The 21,175-nt window shown below is 40.4% G+C and overlaps 1 protein-coding gene and 1 long non-coding RNA gene across 36 annotated transcripts in view; one reads left to right on the top strand and one right to left on the bottom strand.

Moving 5' to 3' along the window:
• The first annotated feature begins 1,588 nt into the window (after positions 1-1,588).
• Positions 1,589-17,660, top strand: LOC104003122 (uncharacterized). 2 transcript variants are annotated; one of them, XR_008540631.1, is made up of 4 exons: positions 1,589-1,670; positions 3,528-3,596; positions 5,723-5,802; positions 16,206-17,660. It is a non-coding gene; the product is annotated as an uncharacterized LOC104003122 (long non-coding RNA). The 2 variants fall into 2 exon arrangements; XR_001711300.3 differs by lacking the exon at positions 3,528-3,596 and having other exon boundaries at positions 1,600-1,670.
• DTNA (dystrobrevin alpha) overlaps positions 17,258-21,175 on the bottom strand; it is a 414,394-nt gene continuing 410,476 nt past the window's right edge. For 21 of the 34 annotated variants that reach the window (XM_054671758.2, XM_054671764.2, XM_063795599.1 and 18 more), the window contains one exon: positions 17,258-18,354. In XM_054671758.2, the coding sequence (XP_054527733.1) occupies positions 18,214-18,354 (141 nt within the window). In that variant the 3' untranslated portion in view covers positions 17,258-18,213. Of the gene's footprint in view, positions 20,894-21,175 lie in introns of all 34 variants that reach the window. The other 13 variants (XM_054671771.2, XM_063795604.1, XM_054671780.2 and 10 more) reach the window with 1 other exon arrangement.

Raw genomic sequence — 21,175 nt, 5'->3', positions numbered from 1 at the left:
GAATGAGAACCTCTCTCAATAAATAAATAAATAAATAAATACTAGCTGGGCATGGTGCCACATGACTGTAGTCCCACCTACTTGGGAAGCTGAGGTGGGAGGATCGCTTGAGCCCAGAAGATAGAAGCTGCAATGAGCTATGATTGCACCACTGCACTCCAGCCTAGGTGACACAGTGAAAACTTGTCTCAAAAAAAAAAAAAAAAAAAAAGACTATAAATGATTTTGGTTTTCAGAGGACCATTTTTCTGAAATTGACTATGAATCAGAAAAAAGTTCTTGCCCTAAGCTTCTCTAGCATTCTACAACCAGGACCACCCTCTTACTCCTGACTTTTGCCAATGAAATCCTAGGGGAAGGTTTTGAGAAGGTTCTTAGTGTACATCACAGCACTGCTGCAGAGTCTGATGTCTTAGAAAAACATTTGGTACTGAAAATATCTCTTCACCTTTCCCTAGTCTTCCAGTTCTCTTTTACTAGCACAAATAGTGTTTAAAACAAAAATTCTCATATTTAATATGTGTTGCTAGGACGACCAGAAGACAGCAGCAGGAATTAAACTAAAGCCAAGAAACTGAGCACAGCTCCTTGGGCAAATCTTAATCTTGGCTGATGCCATATCTGGAGGGGGTAAGCTGAAGTCCACTTCACTGTGCATAGAGAGAGAAACCTGCTTTTGAAACTCCTTCCAGAAGCATACTATCTTTTCATAAGTGGGAAATGTCTTGTGTTTTGCCTTGTGATTCCTTGTTTGATGGCATGCCTGGGTCTTTCTTATTTTTACCTTGTCTGCAGATTTTTCCACCACAAAGAGAGCTCCCAGATGATTATGCACTCTTCTGCCCAGTGAACAAAAGGAAGCATAATCTGGACTAACTACAGGTTGAATATCCCAGGTTCTTCTCAGGTTATGGTTGGCTGAGCTATACTTATTGAACACCTGTTGTAAATAACCATCATGAAGATGAAGCCTTGTAGGTTCCAATTGTGGTTTACCCACAGAGTGTTCTGGGCAAATCACTCTGTGATTCTGTTTTCTGTGTCATTAAAAGAGGAGAGTATTACCACCCTCATAAAATGGGTATTGTGAGGATTAAATGGAAACAAAATAGGTTTTGTGGAAATTGCAAATGTTACCTTAACACTACACCAATGTTAGTTATTTTTTCCCAGTATCTGAAATTTGGGAGGAAAGAATAAAAGACAGAAAAATGAAGAAGAAGAGGAAGAGAAGGAAGAAGAGAGGGTGTGTGGATTTTGACCTTGAGATGCTTATACATGTGTGGCAGAGAAACAAAACAAATGACATGAAATGATGCTGTAAATTGGGAAACTTTATACATTTAGTTGGCTCTGCTGATTGTTCTAATTACCAGTTGATATGGTTTGGCTGCATGCCCACCCAAATCTCATCTTGAATTGTAGTTCCTATAATCCCCATGTGTCATGGGAGGGACCTGGTAGGAGGTAATTGAATCATGGGGGTGGTTTCCCTCATGCTATTCTCATGATAATGAGTGAGTTCTCACAATATCTGGTGGCTTTATAAGGGGCTTCCCCCTTCACTCAGTTCTCATTCTTTTTTCTCCTTTTGCTATGTGAAGAAGGACATGTTTGCTTCTCCTGCCATGGCTGGAAGTTTCCTGAGGCCTCCCCAGCCATCCTGAACTGTGAGTCAATTAAACCTCTTTCCTTTATAAATTACCTAGTCTTGGGTATGTCTTTATTAGCAGTGTGAGAACTAACTAATACAGTTAATTGGTACTGAGAGTGGAGTGCTGCTATAAGGATACCTGAATGTGGAATGCAACTTTGGAACTTAGTAACAGGCAGAAGTTGGAACAGTTTGGAGGGCTCAGAAGTAGATGGGAAAATGTGGGAAAATTTGGAATTCATAAAGTCTTGGAGGGCTCAGAAGACAGGAAGATGTGGGGTAGTTTGGAACTTCCTAGAGACTTGTTGAATGGCTTTGACCAAAATGCTGATAGTGATATGGGAAATGAAGTCCAGACTGAGGTGGTCTCAGATGGAGATGGGAAACTTGTTGGCAACTGGAATAAAGGTCACTCTTGCCATGCAAAGAGACTGATGGCATTTTGCCCCATCCCAGAAATCTGTGGAACTCTGAACTTGAGAGAGGTGATTTAGGGTATCTGGCAAAAGACATTTGTAAGTGGCAAAGCATTCAAGAGGAAGAATAGCATAAACGTTTGGAAATTTGCAGCCTGACTATTGTGATAGAAAAGAAAACCCCATTTTCTGGGGAGAAATTCAAGCAAGCTGCAGATATTTGCAAAGGTAGCAAGAAGCCTAATGTTAATCATCAAGACAATAGGGAAAATGTCTCCAGGGCATGTCAGACACCTTCACAGCAGCCTCTCCCATCACAGGCCTGGAGGCCTAGGAAGGAAAAATGGTTTCCTAGGCCAGGTCCAGGGCCTCCCTGCTGTGTGCAGCTTTGGGACTTGGTGCCTTGCATCTCAGCTACTGTAGCTGTGGCTAAAAGGGGCCAATGTACATCTCAGGCAAGAGGGTGCAAGCTCCAGGCCTTGGCAGCTTCCATGTGGTGTTGAGCCTGTGGGCGCACGTAAGTCAAGAATTGAGATTTGGGAACCTCTGCCTAGATTTCAGAGGATGTATGGAAATGCCTGGATACCCAGGCAGAAGTTTGCTGCAGAAGAACCTCTGCTAGGGCAGTGCCGAGGTGAAATGCAGGGTTGGAGCCCCCACACAGAGTCTCCACTGGGGCACTGCCTAGTGGAGCTGTGAGAAGAGGGCCACTGTCCTCCAGACCCCAGAATGGTAGATCCACTGACAGCTTGCACCATGCACCTGGAAAAGCTGCAGACACTCTATGCTAGCTGGGATGGGACTGTACCCTGCAAAGCCACAGGGGTGGAGCTGCCCAGGGCTGTGGGAGCCCACCTGTTGCATCACTGTGACCTGTATGTGAGATATGGAGTCAAAGGAGACCATTTTGGAATTTTAAGTTTTAATGACTGCCCTATTCAATTTTGGACTGGCATGGGGCCTATAGCCCCTTTGTTTTGTCCAATTTCTCCCATTTGGACTGGGCATATTTACCCAATGCCTGTACCCCCATTGTATCTAGGAAGTAACTAACTTGCTTTTGATTTTACAGGCTCATAGGCAGAAGGGACTTGCCTTGTCTCAGATGAGACTTTGGACTTGGACTTTTGAGACCATACTGGAATGATTTAAGACTTTGGGGGACTATTGGAAGGACATGATTATTTTTTGAATTGTGAGGACATGAGATTTGGGAGGGGCCAGGGGCAGAATGATATGGTTTGGCCATGTCCCCCCCTGCCAAATCTCATCTTGAATTATAGTTCCCATAATCCCCACATGTCATGGGAAGGATCTGGTAGGAGGTAATTGAATCATGGGGGTGGTTCCCCCATGCTATTCTTGTGATAGTGAGTTCTCAGGAGATCTGATGGTTTTATAAGAGGCTTCCCCTGCACTTGGTTTTTCATTCTTCTGTCGCCTGCTGCCATGTGAAGAAAGAAGTGTTTGCTTCCCCTTCCATCATGGTTGGACGTTTCCTGAGGCCTCTCCAGTCATGCTGAGCTGTGAGTCAATTAAACCTCTTGCTTTTATAAATTACCCAGTCTCAGATATGTCTTTATTAGCAGCATGAGAATAGATTAATATACCAGTCAAGTGTTTGCCTCAAAAAAACCCCTAAAAATTATGGTACTTCCTGGAAGGACATTTATTTTGTTGTTATGAAGAAAAAAAAAAGAGGCAAGGTAGTTCAGAAAATAATAGTGGTAATCTGGTATGTTTTACAAAAGGATCTAATATACCCAAATTTTCTATCATATGGAATAGCAATTTAACCTCATAAAAACTCATCTCCTTTTTATTTAATTCGAATAGCTAAAATTTAAAAATGCCAGTTTGTTTAAAAACATTTCACATTTAACTCTTACAACTTTGGAGACAGACATGTTACTTTTACACTTTAATACTTTGGTTGTAAAAATAATTCATGTTTACTTTAGAATATGCAGAAAATATAGATGGAGGAAAGAATATTTTAAAAATTTATCCAAAATCCTTTACCCAGGAACAATCACTGTTAATACCAAAAAATATTTTCCACCATTTTTTTCTATTTATAAATCAAAATTATATTCACGTGGCATAAAAAGTTTTCATCCTCCCCAAATTTCCTTTCTCAGAAACAACTAATTCCACCTCTTTTTAAAGCTTTTTCCTTTTGTATTTACCTCATCTTTAAATAACATATTTGTGTTTCTTCTTGTTTTATAAATTTTAGGCATTGTCTGTGGACTTCCCATTATGGAAAATGGCAGAGAAGTTAGCTCTGCCCCTCTACCATGTATATGTATATATCTCATCTCCCATCTTCTCCATAGAGATTTTGGTTGATTAACATGCTGTGCTTACATTATTATATTGCATATGCTATTTGGAGATGAGATTCAAAGCTGAGATATGTGGCTTACTATGATTAGTCTTTTTTCTTTCTTTCTTTCTTTCTTTTTTTTTTTGAGACAGAGTTTCGCTCTTGTCACCCAGGCTGGATTGCAATGGCAATCTTGGCTCACTTTAACCTCCGCCTCCCAGGTTCAAGCGATTCTCCTGCCTCAGCCTCCCAAGTAGCTGGGATTACAGGTGCCTGCCACTATGCCTGGCTAATTTTTTGTATTTTTAGTAGGGACAGGGTTTCACCATGTTGCCCAGGCTAGTCTGGAACTCCTAGCCTCAGGTGATCCACCCACCTCGGCCTCCCAAAGTGTTGGGATTACACACATGAACCACTGCACTGGGCCTTATTAGTTTTCTTGAACAATTTGGGGATGAATAATTACCCAGCTTTTCCTTTTTAGTTATTTGCTAGATGTAAATAAGGGTTAATGCAGGTTTTTCTCAGCATGGCCATCATACAATTTTGGGAATCCGCTAAGAAATGCAATTGCAAATTTTCAAAAAGTGAAAGGAACTTGGATCCCTAAATCAATACTTGGAGGAGAGCTGCCTACTAATCAGGAACTCCCATTTTGGGGTTTAAGTCATTGTCCTATGTAGGTTTAATTTTGTAACAGCTGGGATTATTGTATTTAATTTCTGCACCATAGACCACTTTTCTTCTAGGGTTTTTTTTTCTTTTTTTCTTTCTCTTTGTTTTGGTCTCTAACATTTATGTTAAAGGATCTACTCAAATATCTGGTTATACTTGATTGTCTGCTCCTGTTTAAAAGTGGGGGTCTAAATAGCTGATCTGTAGTCTCAGCATATGAGTGGAGCTGATTGAACATGAGCTTTACTTTAGGGTGCTCTGCTTGGGCCCACGTCAGTATGTTTAAGGCTTTTCTTTTGGGTTGGTCAGATGCCCCAAAGAAGGCTCTTTCATCTCTGATCTGAAGGTAAAGGCCTGACTGCCAGTGTTCTGTGTGTTGAGTGGAGAAATTTGGCTGGAGGGTCTCAGAATTTACGATGTACAGGATTACAAAATCCACGTGTGTCTGTATGATACTCATCCTTCAGTTAGGCCTGGTATCCTCTAGAGTAGACCAGACCCCCTCTATCTTGCCCTCTCTGTAGTATGAACCTCTTGTTTTCACCAGAGTGGGAGGACAGTCACCCAGTGGGGTGAAGCAGAGAAGAGGATCTAGGATCTGTTTCCTCAGAAGCTTTCAACAAATCCTGTTGTCTGTCCCATTTTCAGAGGTACCTGGTGCCAGTTCCTGAGACTTGAGGATTCTGGTTGGTTCTCAGCACAGGAGTCAGCCTGCTCTGATTTGCTAGGTCAGTGACCATGTGCTCATTTGCTTTCCAGTTACCAAAATGTTATTTCCTCTTCCATTTCCTCCAAATGTGTTCCTTTTAAAGATATTACCCAGAAGCTCGCTCCTACTCTTTTTTCTGTGCATATTTCTACATAGTTGTATGTTTCATATAAATTTTTTGAATGCTACTTTAATGATTGTTCATAGCAGATACAAGTGTTTGATCCTGTTATTAAAAGTTCTTCAGTCATTTATAGAGCAGCTTTATCAAGATTTAATTCACACATCATACAATTCATCTATTAAAGTGTACAAATTAGTGATTTTTTTGCATATTCACAGTTGTGCAACCATTAACATAATCAATTTAAAAATATTTTCATCATCCCCCCAAAAAGAAATCCCATATTCACTAGCAGTCATTCTCCCTTTCTCCATAACACTAAGCAGACACTAATCTACTTGCCTCTATGGATATGAATATGCGTGTTCTGGACACTTCATGTAAATGGAATGACACAATATGTGGTCTGTTTTGACTGATTTATTTTACCTAGCATAGTCTTTTAAAGGCTTATCCATGTTGTTTCATGTATCAGTATTTCATTCCTTTTTTTTTTTTTTAAAGGAGTCTCACTCTGTCACCCAGGCTGGAGTGCAGTGGCGTGATCTCGGTTCACTGCAATTTCTGCCTCCTGGGTTCAAGTGATTCTCCTGTCTCATCTTCTTGAGTAGCTGGGATTACAGATGCGTGCCACCACACTCAGCTAATTTTTTGTATTTTTAGTAGAGACGAGGTTTTGCCATGTTTGGCCAGGCTGGTCTCAAACTCCTGACCTCAAGTGATCTGCCTGCCTTTGCCTCCCAAAGTGCTGGGATTACAGGTATGAGCTACCGCACCCTGCCCATTTCATTCCTTTTTATTGTCAAATAATTATTACATTGTATGTTTATACCAAATTCTGTTTATCCATTCATCAGTTGATGGACATTTGAATTGTTTTCACATTTTTGTTATTATGAATAAATGCTAGTATAAATATTCATGTACATATTTCTGTGTGGACACATTTTCATTTTCATAGGAGTAGAATTGCTGGGTCATATGGTAACTCTATGCTTAACATTTTTCGGAATCGTCAGACTATTTTCCAAAGTAGTTCCATCATTATACATTCTCACCAGTTCACAGTCATTTTAATGTCTATGCATACATATTTATTTGTGCAAAATATTCCATCGTTTAGATATACCATGATTCAGTTAACTATTTTCTGTTGTCAGATTTTTAAGTATTTATATTTGTGTCTAACAAGTTTAATTTCTTTGAAAGTCCATGATGTGGTGCTATTGAGTTGCAGAGTATGAATGTTTTGGAATCTCTCTTCTACCTCCCTTCATTGCCCAACCCCTCTGCCTGACTACCCAATCATACACAATCTTTTCACAAGTGCATATTCTTGGTAGCAGATAGTCCACTTTCCTTAGCATTGACTGACTTTATTAAAAGTCTTTGCTCATTTAGTAGGTTTTTAAAGAGGTATAGCAGTGTTTTAAAATCCAGACATTTTATTCCTAAATAGGCTGGATATATTTTTTCATATTTATCTTGGAGGTAATTTACTTTTGTGTGAATTTTCTGAAAACAAAAAAACTACCACCTTCATTTTATAAATGAAGGTCATAAACTTCAGAAAGGAAAAAGGGAAAGGAAATGACAGTTGTTGAGCTTCCATCATGTTCTGGAACCTTGCTAGGTGCTTTGCATGTACCTTTTCACTTAATTTATCTCTCAAAGCAAACAGTAAGTAAGATTAAACAAACACACATTGCCGTAAAGTGGCAGAGCCTTTTTTAAACTTTATTTTTATGCATCAAACAGCAGGGGAGAGTTTTACAACTTAGCCTTTCTTTTTTTTTTTTCTTTTTCTTTAAATTTTTTATTTTTTTATTATTATTATACTTTAAGTTTTAGGGTACATGTGCGCAATGTGCAGGTTAGTTACATATGTATACATGTGCCATGCTGGTGTGCTGCACCCATTAACTCGTCATTTAGCATTAGGTATATCTCCTAATGCTATCCCTCCTCCCTCCCCCCACCCCACAACAGTCCCCAGAGTGTGATGTTCCCCTTCCTTTGTCCATGTGTTCTCATTATTCAATTCCCATCTATGAGTGAGAACATGTGGTATTTGGTTTTTTGTCCTTGTGATAGTTTACTGAGAATGATGATTTCCAATTTCATCCATGTCCCTACAAAGAACATGAACTCATCATTTTTTATGGCTGCATAGTATTCCATGGTGTATATGTGCCACATTTTCTTAATCCAGTCTATCATTGTTGGACATTTGGGTTGGTTCCAAGTCTTTGCTATTGTGAATAGTGCCGCAATAAACATACGTGTGCATGTGTCTTTATAGCAGCATGATTTATAGTCCTTTAGGTATATTCCCAGTAATGGGATGGCTGGGTCAAATGGTATTTCTAGTTCTAGATCCCTGAGGAATCACCACACTGACTTCCACAATGGTTGAACTAGTTTACAGTCCCACCAACAGTGTAAAAGTGTTCCTATTGCTCCACATCCTCTCCAGCAGCTGTTGTTTCCTGACTTTTTAATGATTTGCCATTCTAACTGGTGTGAGATGGTATCTCATTGTGGTTTTGATTTGCATTTCTCTGATGGCCAGTGATGATGAGCATTTTTTCATGTGTCTTTTGGCTGCATAAATGTCTTCTTTTAAGAAGTGTCTGTTCATATCCTTTGCCCACTTTTTGATGGGGTTGTTTGTTTTTTTCTTGTAAATTTGTTTGAGTTCATTGTAGATTCTGGATATTAGCCCTTTGTCAGATGAGTAGGTTGTGAAAATTTTCTCCCATTTTATAGGTTGCCTGTTCACTCTGATGGTAGTTTCTTTTGCTGTGCAGAAGCTCTTTAGTTTAATTAGATCCCATTTGTCAATTTTGTCTTTTGCTGCCATTGCTTTTGGTGTTTTAGAGATGAAGTCCTTGCCCATGCCTATGTCCTGAATGGTAATGCCTAGGTTTTCTTCTAGGGTTTTTATGGTTTTAGGTCTAACATTCAAGTCTTTAGTCCATCTTGAATTAATTTTTGTATAAGATATAAGGAAGGGATCCAGTTTCAGCTTTCTACATATGGCTAGCCAGATTTCCCAGCACCATTTATTAAATAGGGAATCCTTTCCCCATTGCTTGTTTTTCTCAGGTTTGTCAAAGATCAGATAGTTGTAGATATGCGGCGTTATTTCTGAGGGCTCTGTTCTGTTCCATTGATCTATATCTCTGTTTTGGTACCAGTACCATGCTGTTTTGGTTACTGTAGCCTTGTAGTATAGTTTGAAGTCAGGTAGCATGATGCCTCCAGCTTTGTTCTTTTGGCTTAGGATTGACTAGGTGATGCGGGCTCTTTTTTGGTTCCATATGAACTTTAAAGTAGTTTTTTCCAATTCTGTGAAGAAAGTCATTGGGAGCTTGATGGGGATGGCATTGAATCTATAAATTACCTTGGGCAGTATGGCCATTTTCACGATATTGATTCTTCCTACCCATGAGCATGGAATGTTCTTCCATTTGTTTGTATCCTCTTTTATTTCCTTGAGCAGTGGTTTGTAGTTCTCCTTGAAGAGGTCCTTCACGTCCCTTGTAAGTTGGATTCCTAGGTATTTTATTCTCTTTGAAGCAATTGTGAATGGGAGTTCACTCATCATTTGGCTCTCTGTTTGTCTGTTATTAGTGTATAAGAATGCTTGTGATTTTTGTACATTGATTTTGTATCCTGAGACTTTGCTGAAGTTGCTTATCAGCTTAAGGAGATTTTGGGCTGAGACAATGGGGTTTTCTAGATATACACTCATGTCATCTGCAAACAGGGACAATTTGACCTCCTCTTTTCCTAATTGAATACCCTTTATTTCCTTCTCCTGCCTAATTGCCCTGGCCAGAACTTCCAACACTATGTTGAATAGGAGTAGTGAGAGAGGGCATCCCTGTCTTGTGCCAGTTTTTAAAGGGAATGCTTCCAGTTTTTGCCCATTGAGTATGATATTGGCTGTGAGTCTGTCATAGATAGCTCTTATTATTTTGAGATATGTCCCATCAATACCTAATTTATTGAGAGTTTTTAGCATGAAGCGTTGTTGAATTTTGTCAAAGGCCTTTTCTGCATCTATTGAGATAATCATGTGGTTTTTGTCTTTGGTCCTGTTTATATGCTGGATTACATTTATTGATTTGCATATATTGAACCAGCCTTGCATCCCAGGGATGAAGCCCACTTGATCATGGTGGATAAGCTTTTTGATGTGCTGCTGGATTCGGTTTGCCAGTAATTTATTGAGGATTTTTACATCAATGTTCATCAAGGATATTGGTCTAAAATTCTCTTTTTTGGTTGTGTATCACCCTGGCTTTGGTATCAGGGTGATGCTGGCCTCATAAAATGAGTTAGGGAGGATTCCCTCTTTTTCTATTGATTGGAATAGTTTCAGAAGGAATGGTACCAGTTCCTCCTTGTATCTCTGGTAGAATTTGGCTGTTAATCCATCTGGTCCTGGACTCTTTTTGGTTGGTAAGCTATTGATTATTGCCACAATTTCAGATCCTGTTATTGGTCTATTCAGAGATTCAACTTCTTCCTGGTTTAGTCTTGGGAGGGTGTATGTGTCGAGGAACTTATCCATTTCTTCTAGATTTTCTAGTTTATTTGTGTAGAGGTGTTTGTAGTATTCTCTGATGGTAGTTTGTATTTCTGTGGGATAGGTGGCGATATCCCCTTTATCATTTTTTATTGTGTCTATTTGATTCTTCTTTTTTTCTTTATTAGTCTTGCTAGCGGTCTATCAATTTTGTTGATCCTTTCAAAAAACCAGCTCCTGGATTCATTAATTTTTGAAGGGTTTTTTGTGTCTCTATTTCCTTCAGTTCTGCTCTGATTTTAGTTATTTCTTGCCTTCTGCTAGCTTTTGAATGTGTTTGCTCTTGCTTTTCTAGTTCTTTTAATTGTGATGTTAGGGTGTCACTTTTGGATCTTTCCTGCTTTCTCTTGTGGGCATTTAGTGCTGTAAATTTCCCTCTACACACTGCTTTGAATGTGTCCCAGAGATTCTGGTATGTTGTGTCTTTGTTCTCGTTGGTTTCAAAGAACATCTTTATTTCTGCCTTCATTTCGTTATGTACCCAGTAGTCATTCAGGAGCAGGTTGTTCAGTTTCCATGTAGTTGAGTGGTTTTGAGTGAGTTTCTTAATCCTGAGTTCTAGTTTGATTGCACCGTGGTCTGAGAGATAGTTTGTTATAATTTCTGTTCTTTTACATTTGCTGAGGAGAGCTTTACTTCCAACTATGTGGTCAATTTTGGAATAGGTGTGGTGCTGAAAAAAATGTATATTGTGTTGATTTGGGGTGGAGAGTTCTGTAGATGTCTATTAGGCCCGCTTGGTGCAGAGCTGAGTTCAATTCCTGGGTAACCTTGTTAACTTTCTGTCTCGTTGATCTGTCTAATGTTGACAGTGGGGTGTTAAAGTCTCCCATTATTATTGTGTGTGAGTCTAAGTCTCTTTGTAGGTCACTCAGGACTTGCTTTATGAATCTGGGTGCTCCTGTATTGGGTGCATATATATTTAGGATAGTTAGCTCTTCTTGTTGAATTGATCCCTTTACCATTATGTAATGGCCTTCTTTGTCTCTTTTGATCTTTGTTGTTTTAAAGTCTGTTTTATCAGAGACTAGGATTGCAACCCCTGCCTTTTTTTGTTTTCCATTTGCTTGGTAGAGCTTCCTCCATGCTTTTATTTGGAGCCTATGTGTGTCTCTGCACGTGAGATGGGTTTCCTGAATACAGCATACTGATGGATCTTGACTCTTTATCCAATTTACCAGTCTGTGTCTTTTAATTGGAGCATTTAGTCCATTTACATTTAAAGTTAATATTGTTATGTGTGAATTTGATCCTGTCATTATGATGTTAGCTGGTTATTTTGCTCGTTAGTTGATGCAGTTTCTTCCTAGTCTCGATGGTCTTTACATTTTGGCATGATTTTGCAGTGGCTGGTACTGGTTGTTCCTTTCCATGTTTAGTGCTTCCTTCAGGAGCTCTTTTAGGGCAGGCCTGGTGGTGACAAAAATCTCTCAGCATTTGCTTGTCTGTAAAGTATTTTATTTCTCCTTCGCTTATGAAGCTTAGTTTGGCTGGATATGAAATTCTGGGTTGAAAATTCTTTTCTTTAAGAATGTTGAATATTGGCCCCCACTCTCTTCTGGCTTGTAGAGTTTCTGCCGAGAGATCCGCTGTTAGTCTGATGGGCTTCCCTTTGTGGGTAACCCGACCTTTCTCTCTGGCTGCCCTTAACATTTTTTCCTTCATTTCGACTTTGGTGAATCTGACAATTATGTGTCTTGGAGTTGCTCTTCTCGAGGAGTATCTTTGTGGGGTTCTCTGTATTTCCTGAATCTGAATGTTGGCCTGCCTTGCTAGATTGGGGAAGTTCTCCTGGATAATATCCTGCAGAGTGTTTTCCAACTGGGTTCCATTCTCCCCATCACTTTCAGGTACACCAATCAGATGCAGATTTGGTCTTTTCACATAGTCCCATATTTCTTGGAGGCTTTGTTCATTTCTTTTTATTCTTTTTTCTCTAAACTTCCCTTCTCGTTTCATTTCATTCATTTAATCTTCCATCACTGATACCCTTTCTTCCAGTTGATCCCATTGGCTCCTGAGGCTTCTGCATTCTTCATGTAGTTCTCGAGCCTTGGCTTTCAGCTCCATCAGCTCCTTTAAGCACTTCTCTGTATTGGTTATTCTAGTTATACCTTCGTCTAAATTTCTTTCAAGGTTTTCAACTTCTTTGCCTTTGGTTTGAATTTCCTCCTGTAGCTCGGAGTAGTTTGATCATCTGAAGCCTTCTTCTCTCAACTCGTCAGTCATTCTCCGTCCAGCTTTGTTCCGTTGCTGGTGAGGAGCTGCATTCCTTTGGAGGAGGAGAGGCGCTCTGCTTTTTAGAGTTTCCAGTTTTTCTGCTCTGTTTTTTCCCCATCTTTGTGGTTTTATCTACTTTTGGTCTTTGATGATGGTGATGTACAGATGGGTTTTTGGTGTGGATGTCCTTTCTGTTTGTTGATTTTCCTTCTAACAGACAGGACCCTCAGCTGCAGGTCTGTTGGAGTTTGCTAGAGGTCCACTCCAGACCCTGTTTGCCTGGGTATCAGCAGCAGTGTCTGCAGAACCGTGGATTTTCGTGAACTGCGAATGCTGCCGTCTGATCCTTCCTCTGGAAGTTTTGTCTCAGAGGAATACCTGGCCATGTGAGGTGTCAGTCTGCCCCTACTGGGGGGTGCCTCCCAGTTAGGCTGCTCAGGGGTCACAGGTCAGGGACCCACTTGAGGAGGCAGTCTGCCCGTTCTCAGATCTCCAGCTGCGTGCTGGGAGAACCGCTGCTCTCTTCAAAGCTGTCAGACAGGGACATTTAAGTCTGCAGAGGTTACTGCTGTCTTTTTGTTTGTCTGTGCCCTGCCCCCAGAGGTGGAGCCTACAGAGGCAGGCAGGCCTCCTTGAGCTGTGGTGGGCTCCACCCAGTTCGAGCTTCCTGGCTGCTTTGTTTACCTAAGTGAGCCTGGACAATGGTGGGCACCCCTCCCCCAGCCTCGCTGCCACCTTGCAGTTTGATCTCAAACTGCTGTGCTAGCAATCAATCAGCGAGACCCCGTGGGCGTAGGACCCCCTGAGCCATGTGTGGGATATAATCTCCTGGTGCGCCATTTCCTAAGCCCGTCGGAAAAGCGCAGTATTCGGGTGGGAGTGACCTGATTTTCCAGGTGCCGTCTGTCACCCCTTTCCTTGAGCAGGAAAGGGAACTCCCTGACCCCTTGCACTTCCTGAGTGAGGCAATGCCTTGCCCTGCTTCGGCTCGCGCATGGTGAGCTGCACCCACTGTCCTGTGCCCATTGTCTGGCACTCCCTAGTGAAATGAACGCGGTACCTCAGATGGAAATGCAGAAATCACCCATCTTCTGCGTCGCTCACGCTGGGAGCTGTAGACCGGAGCTGTTCCGATTCGGCCATCCTGGCTCCTCCCTTGATCAAGACTGGGTTTAATTCCTAACTTTCTTGCTTACTTAGCCTTTCTTCCTCTGAAAATAATGGAGGCAGATGAAATTGCAGAAGTCATAAAAGAAAGGCTCCTCTTCCAAAAATAATGATTACATATATCCTTTTCACTAAAAAGCTATTTAGAGAGTCAATAGGGAAATATTTTCTATATTGACTTGGTTGTTATAAGCCTATCAACAACATGTAGATTGTCAGCACTGTCTTTGTGGATTGATCTCACCAAGTGGAAACTAGGAAAAGGAGCTAGCTTTTGAGGGTGTGTGGAGATGGAAATCAGAATCGGCTCATTTCATTCATTTCGTCTTCCATCACTGATACCCTTTCTTCCAGTTGATCGCATCGACTCCTGAGGCTTCTGCATTCTTCACATAGTTCTCGAGCCTTGGTTTTCAGCTCCATCAGCTCTTTTAAGGACTTCTCTGCATTGGTTATTCTAGGTATCCATTCGTCTAATCAACTCTGTGGATTTATTATAGTACTCAACTCCCTTGAGGCTTTTAGAGGAAAAGCAAACATGACTTTTCACTCAGGGTTCATGAAGATTTCATTAAGAACATAGGAGTTCTTCAAGCTTGAAAATAGCAAAGAGATTCTTTGAACATGATTAAATCAATTCAATTCAATACTCATGTGACAGCTGCTGCATCAACACAGTTGATCATCACCACAGCTCCTGATTTTATTCCTACATTTCTGACCATTCCTTTTCAGTCTCTTTTATTATCTCCATAGTGATGATGTCAAGATTTGTAGCACCAGTTCAGACTTTGCTTCTGAATTTCAAGCCTAGATTTCCAATACTCCTCCCTCTTTTCACTTGGATGTTTAATAGGCATCTCGAAGGTATTAAGTCCAGAAATTAGCTCCTGAAATTCTACCCACCCAAATTCTGCTCTTTCTCAGTAGTTTAACTTAATTCTCCCAGTTATTTGGGTTCTCAAATTATTTTATCATCCTTATTTCTTCTCTTTCTCTCACACACATCCAATCTACCCACAAAATCTGTTGGTTCTACCCTCAAAACATATTTAGAATATAACCACTTTTACTCTACCCTTAGTCTAAACTATCATTATTTCTTTTTGTTTGGATTATTGCAGTGATGTCCTAACCAATCTCCCTGAAAAATTATCTGTGAAATTTATTTCTATACATCCAACAAGCACAATGAACTCTAGGTAGAATAAATTCAGTGAGGTCCACATCAAGAACATTGTAATCAAACTGTTGAATGTCAAAGACAGAGAATCTTGAAAGCAACAAGAAAGAATCAACTATCATGTACAAGGGAACCTTAGTAAGATGAACAGTTGGCTATTTATCAGGAACTATGGAAGCCAGAAAACAGTGGGCATATTTAAAGTGCTGAAAGAAAAGAACCTATCAACCAAGAATTCTGTATCTGGCAAAATTGTCCTTCAAAAGTGAGGAAGAAATTGAGATATTCCCAATAAACAAAAGCTGAGGGGTTCACTACAAGTAGACCTGCCCTGCAAGAAATGCTACAAGGTGTCCTCAAGTTGAAATGAAAGGACACTAAATGGTAACTTGAAGCTGTATGAAGAAATAAAGGTCTACAGTAAAGGTAACTACATGGGCAAATATAAAAGCAAGTATTATTGTGTAGCATAATGGAGAATATATGTGGTCTCTCTGGTCTTTGTACCTGGCTCCTGGCACAGAGCTTCAAAAGCCCTTGGAATTTCCTGATTGACAAGAGTATATTTTTTATGCTAATGAGGTGACTCTTTGTAGGTTCCTAGATAGCTTCAGAATGGGGCTGATCACCAGAAAGATCACATGATTAGATGATGGCAACTTCTGGGAAGGGTATCTTTATGTCCTATATATGGGAATCCTCAAAGTCCAGGTGATGCTAATTCTGTTGGTCACTGGACCATATTTTGAGCAGCAAAGAAATAGCATAATAGCATTTGTTAAAACTGGTCAGACTGTAAGCATCACCTGAAGTGCTTATTAAAAATACCATCCAGATTACCTGACCCTACTCTACATCTGCCAAATCAGAATTAATCAACTTCTCAGGAGGCTTTTGTAATTCAATAAATTTGGGAAATGCTGAGGTAGGGCAGAGCTAAATGTGGCCCCTAAGAGATGAAGTGGTGAGTCACTGGGATAGAGCCCAAAGGGATGTGGACAGGAGCTGCTGGACATGCCCTTGGCTCTCACCTTCAAAGGGAAGTGGACTGTGTGAGTTCCCTCTCACGATTATCTCAGGTCAGTATTTGCCTTTGTAATTGATGGAGAACTTCTTAATTTCTCTCTCTAGTGCGTCTAGAGTGTTGACAGCTGTTTCCATGGACTTCAAATCAACCCAACCCTGTGAGCACAGACTTTCAGCACCAGAGTCAGATTTCCCAAAAATGCTATTCTTGAAGCGTAGAGCCAGACTCACAGATCCTGTAAAGAAAACAGACCTTTCAGCAAGTGAAACACCCAATCTTCCATTGCATGGGACTCACAGAGGTTCTGAGGGAGAGATGTGAATAGAAGGAGTGATTGTCACTGTGGACTCTATTTCTTCCATCTGTGCATGCAAGATTTATATCTGTATGTGTTTGTTTTAAAGTTTTATTGAGGTATAATTGATACACAATAATCTGTACCTATTTAATGTATACAATTTGATCAGTTTGGACATATTTAAATACCTGTGAAACCATCACCACAATCAAGGTAATAGACATAGCCATCACCTCCAAAAGTTTCTTTGTGTCCCTTTGTGGTTTGTTTCTGAGATAAGAACACTTAACATGTGGACTCTTGACACTCTTCTTGGATCGCTTAATTTGATTGCTGTTGCTGTCACCACATTGACTTCCTAGCCCTGCTGATCCTCCTTTATCACTAGCTCTAGAAAAAAAAACAAACCAAACACCACTAATTCATTTATTCAGTAATTCAACAAAAAAACCATTGAGCACTTAATATTTGCAGAATACATGGCTAGATGCAGAGGATTCAAAGAATTGAGTGAAGTCACATAAAGTGTTAAGAACAGTGTGTGATACAAACATGAAATATGTTAGCTGTTAGAATTTCAAACTCACTTCCATATCAATTATAATAAGGATTTCCATAAACAGCAGAATAGTATTTCTATTAGATACTCACAGATGCTAATAAAACAGTAGAATGGTAAAAACCATGCATCCCCCAAGGCAAGAGAAGGTGAGCTATTTTGCCTCGGTGGCTCAATATTCCATCAATGGGTCCTGCTTTAAACTGCAAGTACTTACCTGCCTTCCTTCTTTCAACAGACTGACTCCACGTTGCTTTAGGAAAGATTCATTGAAACAAAGGAATAAAACACCCAAGATATAGTGTTTCTAAAAACATTTTTTAATGAAGAAATAATTCCACTCCAAAATATAGACACACAATTAAATAGTTTAATCACTTCAAAATATAACATGTCCCCAGGAGGTTCCAACACACACACACACACACAAAACAATACTTAACAGCAATACAAAAATCCATACAATAGTATTTTTTTTTTACAATACCAATGAATATTGTGAAATCTTTAGTGTCTCTGAATTGGTTATTTCAAATGGTGTCAAATTGCAGTAGTCATAATTAAAAATGTCTTACAGTTAATTCGCCTCAAGATGCAACACTTCTGATTTTTTTTTCTCTTTTTGGTTCAAAAGTAAAAATGCCCTTTCTTCTAAGGACAGTGGAGTTCTCACTTGTGGCTCCTTGCGTGGAATCGAACCAAGGGGAATGCAGCAACCAAAGGTTGCTGGATTTACAAGATCTATCTACAGTTAACAGCCAAGAACTAATAAGGGTGGACAAAGATGATCAAAATAAAAGCAGACATCACTGCTAAATTATGATGCAACAGTTTGGCTCATGCATATAAGAAAATACATAGTATATCACAACAAAGGCCACACACTCTTAATGCAATTCAGTTCACATTACTACTTACAAATGAACCTTCCCTGCCTTATAGTAGATCATTCAAGAACCCATTTTTCACAATCTCCAGCACAACTCCCTCTGACCAACCAAACTTACCCCAACTTCCGTCCTGACCAACCACAACTGTTTCCTGAATCCCATGCAGTAGATTTCACCTTCCTTCCCTCCTCCATTAACATGGCGCTGTGGAGGAGGGTTGGCTGTGTTAGACCAGTGCTTATTAACAGGCTATCAGCTCTGATGGAGATGGATGTGCAATTCATTGTGGAACAAGAAAGAAACAACCCCCGCAAGATGTAGTTGTATCTAATGGACAGGACAAGTGAAACCTGCTGGGTTTGCACTTAGAACAGGCCCCAAAAGTAAATCTGGAGAGCCAAGGAAAGAAACCCACCAAAAAACACAAACCCCCAAAATAACACACGCCATTTTGTCTCGGTTACAGGACAGGGGTGCTTGAGTCTGGTCTCAGTGCTGACGTGGAGCTAAGAGAGAGAAAAGGTGGCTGGTTAGTCAGAAATTGGTCATTGGTGGCAGTTTCCAGAGTCCTTGCAATGGCTTTATATGACGATATCAACAACCATGTGATGGAGTTGGTTGGCAATGAAATAGCTATGACAACGGGGAAGGTTATCAGCAGAACAGTTCAAATCTTAGACGAACATTTTGATGTAGAAACACAAAGAAACAACATATGCCAGCTCGGTCCAGTCAGTGGTGGAGTGCCACGTGCAGGATTTAAGTTCCGAGTTCAAGAACTACCTGGCTATGATTTTGAGCTGACAGCATTATAGGTAGCTGGGATGTAGTGGTTTTCAATACTGAGTATGAGGCACCAGTGGCCACCTGCTCCATCTAGAGAGGTATGGGTTCACAGAGGATGGGCAGTGGAAAAGAGATGAACATTAAGACACCCCAACAAAACCCGCAATAAAAATCAATCTGTGCAAAGAAATCTGAGAACTGTGCAGTTGTGCCACTTTGGTGTCAGCCTGTGCTCAGGGACATTTGTCAGGTGAGTTCTCTGGAGAGATATATGATTAAGTATGTCAAGGGATAGGATGGGCTTCTCACTAATGCCAATTGAGCACTTTATCCCCAAGGCAAGTGATTTGGTTTCAAAGGGCAGCCAAGGAGATGATGTCTGACCAAACGCAGACATGTGAACATCGTACAGCTGCCCTCTGCAGAGGGGGCATGAAGATGTCAGGACTTGGCTGGGCACCTACCAACTAAGAACTTGGTGTGTGGGTTCGGAGAAGGTTTTTGCCAGCCCCAGAAGCAAAAGTGAATCACAGAACCTTTCTTGCTTATTCTGAATAAGGCCTTTTCAGAGACTTTATTATACGACTTCATTCTAAAGCAGTAGTTCTCAACCTTTAGCGAGCATCAGAATCACCTAGAGGGTTGACTAAAACAGACTTCTGGACCCAACCCCCAGAGCTTCTGATTCAGTAGGCCTGAGGTGGGGCTTACGAATTAGTATTTCGAAGACCTTCCTAAGTGTTGCAGATGCTGCTTGTCCAGGGAACACACTTTGAGAACTATTGTTCTAAAATGTTCTCTCCTTTCTTTTAAAGGAGAGACAGGAATTCCAGAGAAACTGCTAATTTAAGCATAATGTATTGAATATGTCGCAGGCTTTTTTTAAAAAAATCAAATCTTGAAGCAAGTAGAAGATTACTTTTTCTTTTTCCCCAGAATTCCCAAAGGAGGTCTTTAGGGCCCTCTAAAGAGGGTCCTTGGAAAAGACTATCCCAGTCTTTTATCCTCTTGTCTTTGATAGCTCTTTTGCACTTCAGCTTTTCACTGAGTGCAAAAATCCCAACTCAACTTAGAAGAGCCTGTCTCCTTTCACATGACCACAGAAGGCTACATGCAGAACACCAGGTGGCCAGCTAAGGCAATCAACATTCAGAAAAAAAGGAGAGCAAACGTTTGCAAGCGCACTTTAAGCCTGTACATTTAAAGCTGAAGGCCTCCAAACAACTTGATGGGGGAACTTGTGAACGAGCGGTGCTGTTAAAGACATGCTTCCTAAAGCCAAAACGAGAGGAACAAGACCATGGAAGAGCAGAGATAACTTTAGTCCGTTTGGGGATCTTATGGCACCTGTGGTTTATAAACAGCTTTAGTAACGAGTATTTCAAAACATAGTTCACAGTTTTTAAGAAGATCTGTGCTGATTTTAAAAACTAGATTCTATATAATTTGAATGCTGCCTTTTTTGAATATGATATCTATTTGGAAAAAAAAATATTTACACTAAATTCTATGGCTGATTAGTTAGAGTATCTTGAAAGAAAACAACCTTGAGTTGGAAAGAGGCCCCAAAGAATGGATTATTCCTGGTGTGTTTGGTTCAAGTCACTGCTCACAGAGACTTGGAGTCAACTACAGACCGTGCAGGCCAAGGACCCTTCTTGGCTTCTGGGCTCTGAGTTTGTACACTCAGGAACCAAATTCTTCAGGGTTATTGAATGATTGCAAGTGGTTGTTTTTTTCCAATTGCTGTGAAAAAAATGTACAGTGTATAATAAACTGTTTTGCTAAAATCTCAAAGAATTCAGAAATCAAACGTCTAGCTATAAACAGTATTAATATTGTCATTGTAAACTGAACAGGTTCAATATCATGTGCAAAGGTTTAAAATGCTTGTTAATACTGCCATTGTGTATAACAGCAGCACGGGTTTTCAGCCTGTGTTTGTTTGCTTTTTAACCAGGGATGAACCATGTTACAGAGGATGTAGCTGATAAATTAACTTTGAACAGAAGTCTTTTTTTTTCCTTCTTGAAACACACACCTATGCACTACAAATCTGAGAACAAAAAGTTAGCTGCACTATAGTCATCAGGACACATCTTTAGGGGTGGGGGTCTGTCGGGAGCTGCTGGGTGTGGTGGCTCCTCTCTTCGGTGAGGCTGCTGCCAGGCTGCTGTCTTCCTCCTCTGTGTGGCCACAGGGCTCTCCATCATCACCAGTTTTCATGTTACTTTCATCATCTGTCTGACTATAGCTTGCCTGGGAATAAGGAATGTGTAATTTTTTTTAAAGATGCAAATTGTTTCTAAATTAGGGTTATGAAACTTAGGATCCCCCCTTTCCCCAATATAGAAGAAAGTGCATGCGCACACACACACACACACGCACACACACACTCCTTTCCTACGACAATCAGGAATGAACGTCCTAGGACACTGTGCTATTGCACCTTCTGGAAGAGAGGACAGGAAGTCCTCCATGTGGACCTCTTTCTTAGTGGGTACCAGAGGCATCTGGAGGGGAAAAGCAACACAAACAGAA

Source organism: Pan troglodytes, chromosome 17, assembly GCF_028858775.2.
Source record: "Pan troglodytes isolate AG18354 chromosome 17, NHGRI_mPanTro3-v2.0_pri, whole genome shotgun sequence".
Taxonomy (NCBI): Eukaryota; Metazoa; Chordata; class Mammalia; order Primates; family Hominidae; genus Pan; species Pan troglodytes.
This window is presented reverse-complemented; position numbering and strand designations above follow the sequence as displayed.